General features: G+C 38.3%; 1 protein-coding gene across 1 annotated transcript in view; it reads left to right on the forward strand.

Moving 5' to 3' along the window:
- Positions 1-8,542, forward strand: part of Necab1 (N-terminal EF-hand calcium binding protein 1) — a 185,020-nt gene that overhangs the window by 34,109 nt on the left and 142,369 nt on the right. Inside the window, exon 3 of the mRNA XM_008827620.1 lies at positions 7,212-7,320. Coding sequence (XP_008825842.1) covers positions 7,212-7,320 — 109 coding nt within the window. The remainder of the gene's footprint in view (positions 1-7,211; positions 7,321-8,542) is intronic.

Below are 8,542 nucleotides of genomic sequence, written 5' to 3' on the forward strand. Positions count from 1 at the left end.
TTGGGAGGAGGCCCTGGCTCCTTTCTTTTATCAGTTCCATCTATGTGAAGATAAGTGAAAGGTCCTGCTCGACCATTGTTGGCTTCTCTTGGAAGCATGGAGGAAATGATTCCTCCGTGTTGACCCTCCTCTTTATAGACTGGACACTGGTTCAAGTCCATCTGGTGGGGTCTCCTTGGCCTCCTTGATCAAGAGGTCAGATGACCCACCACCATTACAGGATGTTTTGCAAGATGCATGTTGAATGATTTAAGTAGTATTGATTGGAGGTCTTTAATTGGTAGAATTCTACTGTAAATCCATCTCAGCCTGGGCTTTTTTTTTATTTGGGAGGCTTTGTATTACTGTTTCAATTTCCTTATATCTTTTGAGTGTGTTTAAACTGTTGATCTCTTCTTGGTTTAAGTTTGGTGGTTCCCATGATTTTTGATATCCATCCATTTCTTTTAGATGTTCAAATTTGGTAGCATATAGGTTTTTAAGATAATCCCTTATAATGGTGGTCTGGATCTTCTGGTTGTCCATTGTGATGTTTCAGCTTTCATCCTTGATTTTGTTGATTCTTGCATTTGTTCTTTCTTTTGGTTAACTGGGCTATGGGTCTGGTATCTTATTCAGCTTTTCAAAGAACCAGCTCTTAGATTCATTGATCTTTGTATTGTTTCTTTGTTTCTATTTCATTAATTTCTGCTCTTGATTTTTGTTATTTCTTCTCTTCTGCTGGGCCTGGGTTTCATTTGTTCTTGCCTTTCCAGTGTCTTGAGTTGCAGTGTTAGGTCATTTATTTGGGCTCTTCCTAATTTTTTTAATATAGGCACTTAGAGCTATAAATGTCCTTTTAGGACTGCTTTTAATGTGTCCCAGAGGTTGTGTTGTGTTGTATTGTCCTTGTTGAATACCAGGAATTCTTTTATTTCTTTCTTAATTTCTCCTTTGACTATTCCTTGTTTAGGAATGTGTTGTTTAATTGCCATGAGTTTGTGTAGTGACTAGGGCTTTGTCCAGTGTTGATTTTGAGCTTTATTGCATTGTGGTCCAATAGAATACATGGAATTATTGAAATTTTTTGTATTTGTTGAGATTTGTTTTGTGGCCCAGTATGTGGTCAATTTTTGAAAAATTCCCATGGGGTGCTGAGTAGAAAGTGTATTTTTTGGTGCTTATATGAACTATTTGAAAGATGTCTATTAGTTCCATTTGATGTATGGTGTTATTTAATTCAGATGTCTCTCTGTTTATTCTTTGTCCAGTTGACCTGTCTAATGGAGACAGTGGGGTCTTGAAGTCCCCTACTATTACTGAGTTGGGGTTAATCTGTGTCTTAAAGTCCTGTAGTGTTGCTTTTATGAATTTGGGTGCACCAGAGTTTGGTGTATATATGTTAAGGATTGTAATATCTTCTTGGTTAACTGTTCCTTTGATCAGAATGAAGTGACCCTTCTTATCTCTTCTTACTAGTTTTACTTTGAAGTCTATTTTGTCACATATTAGAATTGCATGCCTGCTTGTTTCTTAATGCTATTTGCTTGGAATATTCTTTTCCATCCTTTTAACTTAAGGTAGTGCCTGTCATTGAAGGTGAGATGGATTTCTTGGAGAGAGTAAAGAGATGGATTTTGTTTCTTAATCTATTCACTTCGCCTGTGTCTTTTGACTGGGGAGTTCAGTCCATTGATACTTAAGGTTATTATTGAAAGATATATATTGGTTACTGTCATTTTGATTGCTGTTTGTGTTCTCTGTCTAATTTTGTGTTTCCTAGATTATACCTTTATTTATTTATTTTTGTTGCCCCTAGAGTATAGTTGTTTCTCTATCTGCTCTCTGTATTGCTTCAAGTATTCTTTGAATGGCTGGTTTTGTAGACGTGTATTCTTTTAGGCTATTTGTGTCATGGAAGATTTTTCTTTTCCCCTCAACTGTAATAGACATTTTTGCTGGGTAAAGTGTTCTGGGCTGGCATCTATTGTCATGTAGAACTGGAAATACCTTGGTCCCGGCTCTTCTGGCTTTCATAGTTTATACTGATGTCAGCTGTAATTCTGATGGGCTTTCCTTTTTATGTGACTTCTCGTTTTTCTTTTGCTGCTTTCAGTATTCTCTCTTTGTTCTGTACATTTAGTGTTTTTACTATGATATGTCATTGAGCGTTTCTTTTCTGATCCTTTCTATTTGGTGTTCTATGTGCTTCCTGTATTCGTATGGGGATGTCTTGCCTTAATTTCAGAAAATTCTCTTCTACAATTCTGTTTAAGATCTGGTCAATACCATTAACCTGAAATTCTTCTCCTTCCTCTATTCCTATGATCTGTAGATTTGGTCTTTTCATGGTGTCCCACATCTCTTGCATATTCCATTCCTGTGTTTTTTAAAATTTTCCATAATCTTTCCTTGAGTGGCCCAGTTCTTCTACTTTATCCTCCAGTGTTGATACTCTGTTTTCCATTTCATTTATTCTAGTGGTGAGGCTTTCCCTTGTTGTTTCAAGTTGGCTTATTGAGTTTTGCACTTTCTTATTCATTTCGGCCTGAGTTTTCTTCAATGTTTCTATCTCTTTTGTGAATTCCTTCAGAAGTTTATCCTTACATCTTTTAGGTCTTTGATTTGTTTGTTCGTGTGTTCTTTAAATTCGTTGAATTCCTTGATCATGTTTATGATTGAGCTTTAAATTCAGTGTCCTGGGTTATCTCTAGGGGGTTCTTCTTATAGAACTCTTCTACAGGATTGGTGGAGTTTGGTGGGGACATAGTGTTTTGGCTTTTGATTTTATTCTTTCGTTGTGATTTTGGCATGTGAATTTCTTTTGTTGTTTATGATTCTGATATAAGAATTATGTTGAAGTATACTTCTGTTTGTATTATCAGGGTGCCTAGATCCTTTCTTTATTGGCTGTGTAAAGCTGGTTGGTACAAGGTTCAGGTTCTTTCAGGTTTAATTTGGAGGGTACTGATGGCTTCAGATCAGCTATTGAGGAGTGCTCATATAAGCTCAATTAAGGTTCCAGTCAGGTATACTCAAGCTTCCTTCACCATATGGAGACAGGATCTGGGTGCTCTCAGGCAGTCTCCTGTGTTCTCAGGCCGTTCTGCCAGAGGGAGGCCAGAGGGTGGCCAGAACTCAGCATTCTCTGTTTGTCTGCTGAGATCAGAGCTGCTACACCGATGGAGGTTGGAACCCACCCTCTCAGGCTGTCTGCCAGGATCTCCTGTGTTGTTTCATTTCAAAGAAAGGGATTCCATTCTTGGTACTGTAAACCTGGCTAAAGATCCATATCTCCGGAGTCCATAGACCCTCTGGAGGAAATTACTACTGATGGTTAGCTAAATAGAGATCATATCGAACTGCTTTCTATATATCTATGTTTGAAATCTCATACAAAGGACACTCTCGATGCTAATCAGAGAAGCTTCTTAAAGAGAATGGCAGTGAATGCAGAGACTTATAGATGTTCACGGAGCTGAGACTAAATGTTGAATGAATGAGGGCTCGGGCACCAAATAAGTGATTTATTCTAGCTCCTCTAAGGCTCTAAGAACATTGCAAAAGAGCGTGTATAGCTGAACAATATGGAGAAAGGCAGCAAGGACCCACCCTCTGACAGGATACAACTAATATGACCAGGAGCTCATAGCAGCTGAGATGACTTGGACTTGGCCTGCAGAAGAGCAGCTCTCTCAACAATCATTCATGGATTACAGTTTATACTGCTGAATTATAGGCTATCGATAGACCTTGGGAGAGGGAGACCCACTATATTCAGTTATGTCACCACTGGTGTACCCACCAGACTCCAGTGGATTGTTCGAGTCTCAAAGCCACACAGATGGCCCTGGTCAAACCTAGAGGGATACAAAAGAAACAAAAAGACAGGAATGTGGGAAACAGATTAGTAAGGAAGAGAACAAGTTTGACAGGAGAGGGAGGGAGATGAAAGACCGGGGGCATGAGAGCAGTGACAGTTTATTATATACATGTATGAAACTGCAAATGAAGAAATTTAATTTAAAAAGCAAATGAAATGGAGAGGGACCAAATATGCCCAGAAAAACTGAGATGAAGCATGTGATTCTAAGAGAAAAGTTAAAAATCCTGTGCATGTTAGTGGTCAAAGTTAAGATTTGCAATGTGGGAAGTTGGTCCTCATAAGCTGTGGCTGTTCTGTGAGCAGAGCCAATGACAACAAGCTTTCACTGTGCTTGTTTCATTTTGAAACAAAATATCAATAGGAATATTGAAATTAAATATATTAATAAAATTATAATTGCTTTATTAATGCAGACTCACACAAAGGAATGTTTTCTCCCTTTCTGCTAAGCTTTTGTTAAGATTATAGTTAGTCTAGAACTATTCAGCAGGACCTCTGCAATTGTTTGTTTAAAAATGTGGCATCCGTCATGAGGACTTTCAGGAATTGTGAATGTGATAAAAACAGCTTTCAACACATACTTTGCACCCTTCAAACCAGCACTGCAATTTAATGCCTACCTTCTGCTATTACATTTTTCCCAATAGGAAGCATTTTTTCTTATTTTTTAAAGTCAGAAAACTTGCTAGCCAATGCTTTCATTTTGTAGCATGTGTATTACTACCTGAAACCTCTCACCTTAATTCTAAAGCAGCAGTGGACTGTCCACCTTGTCCACAGGAAGCAACTGAGCTCTGCTGTTGTCTCATTCAGCTCACCTGAAACTATTAAATGCTCACCAAAGGGACACTCCATCAGCAGTCTGTGAGGTCACATTTATTGCACAGCACGGTAGTGGAGTTGAAAATAGTGTTATCTCTTTTTTGTCTTTAATTTTATTTATTTAATATTTGTTTTATTTATTATGTATTTTTTTGTCTTTTTGAGAAAGGGTCTCCCTGTAGCCCAAGCTGGCCTGGATGGAACTCAGTATGTAGACCAGACTGGCCTCTGTCTCTCAGAGATTCACCTGCCTCTGCCTGCCGAGTGCTGAGGTTAAAAGCCATGCGCCACCACACTTGGCTTATTATTTTAAGGCAGGGGTCCACTTGTAGCCTAAATTGGATCCTCCTGCCTTAGCCTCCTAAGTGCTGGAAGTATAAGTATGCACCCAAACACTTGGCTCTTGATTAGTTTGTGTACAATTCCCCTACTTGGCAGTTTGTTTCCTTTTAGGATTTATTAATTATTTTTATTAAATATGTATATGTTTTGCCTGGTTATATGTAGGTGCACCCATGCATACAGTGCCTGTGGAGGCCAGAGGAGAGCCAGATCTCCTAGAACTGGAGTTACAGATGGTTGTTACCTGCCATGTGGGTGCTAGGAACAGAACCTAGGTCTTCTGCAAAAGCAGTAAGCATTCTTAACCATTGAGCCATCTCTCCAGCCTCAAAGGAAATGACCTGTGTGGGGAACAGTTCATTATTTCAGTTTTTCAAAGTAAGAAGATACACAGTACAATAGGCTGGCTTTATGGGGCTAAAATTTTAAAACATCATGTAGGCATGACACTGGAATAAGTCACTTAAACACAAGCACAGATTAGGCATTCAATTTCTTCTTGCTTTGGGCTGCTCTGGCGTTGAATGGCTGAGCATGATTTAGTCCAGGAGGTCACTGGGGTCAGGAACTCATTCTGAGCTTAATCCAGGTCTGTATTTTTTTTTTTTTATCACCTGGATGGCCACATTAGTCCTGTGAACTATCAGCAAAAATTAAGGGGAAAATTGGTGTGTTGTGCTATTAAGTTAAAAAGCAAAATGAAATAAAAATGAAGATCTCTCAAGGCTCTTTATACTTCACAAACCCGGATCTTTGAAAATATTCTAGCATTTAAGTCTTTATCTGAAAAATCAAGTAATCTAGGCCTGTTGCTTCCTCTATAGGAATCCCTTCTGGGTATAAGTGTGAGGAGAAACCATACAGGCTGTTAAAAATCCATGTCTTACCTGTCCACATTCTGCACTCTGTGAAATTCTGACACTTGGGCAGCACCCAGATACCTACATTTTAACACTACTTCAGGCAATCTGGAGGCACCTCTTGAAAAGAGTGAATACTCCAAATAATCTTGAAGGTCTGATCCTACTAAATAATATATTCCCCTATTAAAGATATATTCTATTTGTTCATTGTAGAATTGTTGGTAGGAAAACATGATAAGAGCTTTGTGGCCCTGGGAAAATTCTTTCATAGCCCTGAGTTCCCACATTGTAAACACAAAGGCTTATTCCATCACTTACAATTATTTGTCAGCTTTTCTGGCAAAACTGACAAAGCAGTGCACACCCAAAAGAATGGTCTGTCTCTCCCTTTACATCCCTTCATCCCTCTGGATTTGCTGCTTCTGTGCCCTGCATAGATAGTTTGCCTGTTAGTAATGTATTTTTTTTTCCATCTGTGCTTATCCAGAGCTTTTGTTCAAAGTCAGGGGTAATGATGCTAAGCCCCCTCTTGCTCTGAAATGAAAAGACTCTATTACTCAAATTCCCATACATTTGAAGCTCATCTGTCTCTTATTGAATTTACTGTCCCCAGCTGTGCAAAAAATACTTATGCTTATGTCTGCATATCCTCCCCTTTATTAGGCTCTAATTGTGCTTCACTGTTGTATCTCAAGAAAAATGTGTTTGGCTTTTAAAGAACTCTGTAGTTTAATGAATACAACAATGAACATGGTTTGTTGAACTATAATAACTCATATCCACATGTATATATTCAATCAAAACACACACTTGTTAATTAAACACCTAGTATTTATCCTGAAATCTGTTAGGTTCTGTTTGGTTTTTGTTTGTTTGTTTGTTTGTTTGTTTGAGACAGGGTCTCACTCTGTAACCCCACCACCACGCCACGCCGCTAGATTCTACGTAGCTATGGGATCTCGAAAGCAAAAGAATAAAAATTCTGTTGAGCCCTTTGCGGTGTTGTGTGGATATCATTTATTATTGCTAGTGAAATGTCTCCTTAAATGTTAAACATTTTTAATGAGACTAAGTGAACTAAAAAAATACTCAAAACCATGTAAACTTACATTTCTTTAGAGTATATTGGCATGGTTTGTCCAGTAAAGATACATTAAATTATTTTTTCTTTAAACATCTTGTACTTTTCTTTTTTGAGTGCCTGTGTGTCATATACACAGATAAACAAGCAGAGACATTAGGTTCAGGTTTGAAAATCATAAGTAGACTGAATACCAAGTTGAAGTGATTTTCTTCTTCTCTCTTTGTTCTTGTTTCAGATGATGGGAAATTGTCCTTTGAAGAATTCAAAGCATATTTTGCAGACGGAGTTCTCAGTGGAGAAGAATTACATGAGCTTTTCCACACCATTGATACACACAATACTAAGTAAGGAACTTTCCTTGTCACTGACTCTGTAAACGAGATGTAAAAAGTGTGAATGAGTTACTCATGAAGCGGGGCAGGGAGAGGGGCGTGTAGACAGTATGTTACATAATATTTACTTCTGAGATCCTGTTTCCTAAAAATGGAAATGTTCTAAAAAATTGACCTATAAAGAGATCTCCTATAGTAGTTTTAGATTATACTCTCTTTATAGACATGTAGCTAGAGCCTGGGCAAAGACCAAACGCTCTCTGATAAACCTTGTCTCGGCGTATATTACATTCTTTGATCTGGTTGTATGTATAATTTGTCAGTGGGTTGTTGGCCTAATATGGTTCCCTCTGGTTTCCTAAAACTAGCTAGGCGTTGTTTATCTCTCACATTGTCTAACCCTTTCACCATGGTTTCCCCATTTAAGATGCCCCCGTTTTTTCCATTTCTCCCTTATTAATACCCTTCTCCTATGGTTCCACCTCTCTTGAGCTCCTTCTTTCCCTTTATTCCCTAGGTTCCTTGTATAACCTTCCCTCCCCCTCCCCTTAAAACAACCCCATAATTATCCATATCTCCCTGGTTAACACCTGTTTTCTACTGTTCATCTCTTTCAGATTCTTTCTTTTCCTTTACCTCCCTGGTTCCTTTTCATTATCCTGGTTCCTGTAGTTATGTCTGGAAACATACTCTCTCATAAGGATTTGGTGCTAGGATCCACATATGAAGGAGAACATACTTTTTTGTTTGTTTTGTTTTGTTTTTTTCCTTGAGTTTGTGTTATTTCATGTAGTATAAGAGTATCTAGTTCCATCCATTTACCTGCAAATTTGATGATTTCATCTTTCTTTACTGCTGAGTAAAACTCCGTTGTATAAATGAACCACATTTTCATTGTCCACTCGTCAGTTGAGGGACATTTAGATTGCCTCCATCTCTTAGCTATTGTGGAAAGAGCAGCAACAAACATGGATGTATAAGTGTCTCTGTGATAGGATGAGTTCTTTGGGTATATGCCAAGGACTGGTATAACTGGGTCAAGTGGTAGGTTCATTTGTAGTTTTTTAAGAGTTCTCCACACTGCTTTTCATAGGGATTGAAGAAGTTTGCAGCCCCACCAGCAGTGGATGAGTGTTCCCCTTTCCCCACATCCTCTCCAACATTTAGTATCATTTGTTCTCTTGATCTTAGCCAGTCTGACTGGGGTAAGATGAAATCTTAAAGTGGTTTTAAT

This window comes from Nannospalax galili, unplaced genomic scaffold (genome assembly GCF_000622305.1).
Source record: "Nannospalax galili isolate Female #2095 unplaced genomic scaffold, S.galili_v1.0 scaffold872, whole genome shotgun sequence".
Lineage (NCBI taxonomy): Eukaryota > Metazoa > Chordata > Mammalia > Rodentia > Spalacidae > Nannospalax > Nannospalax galili.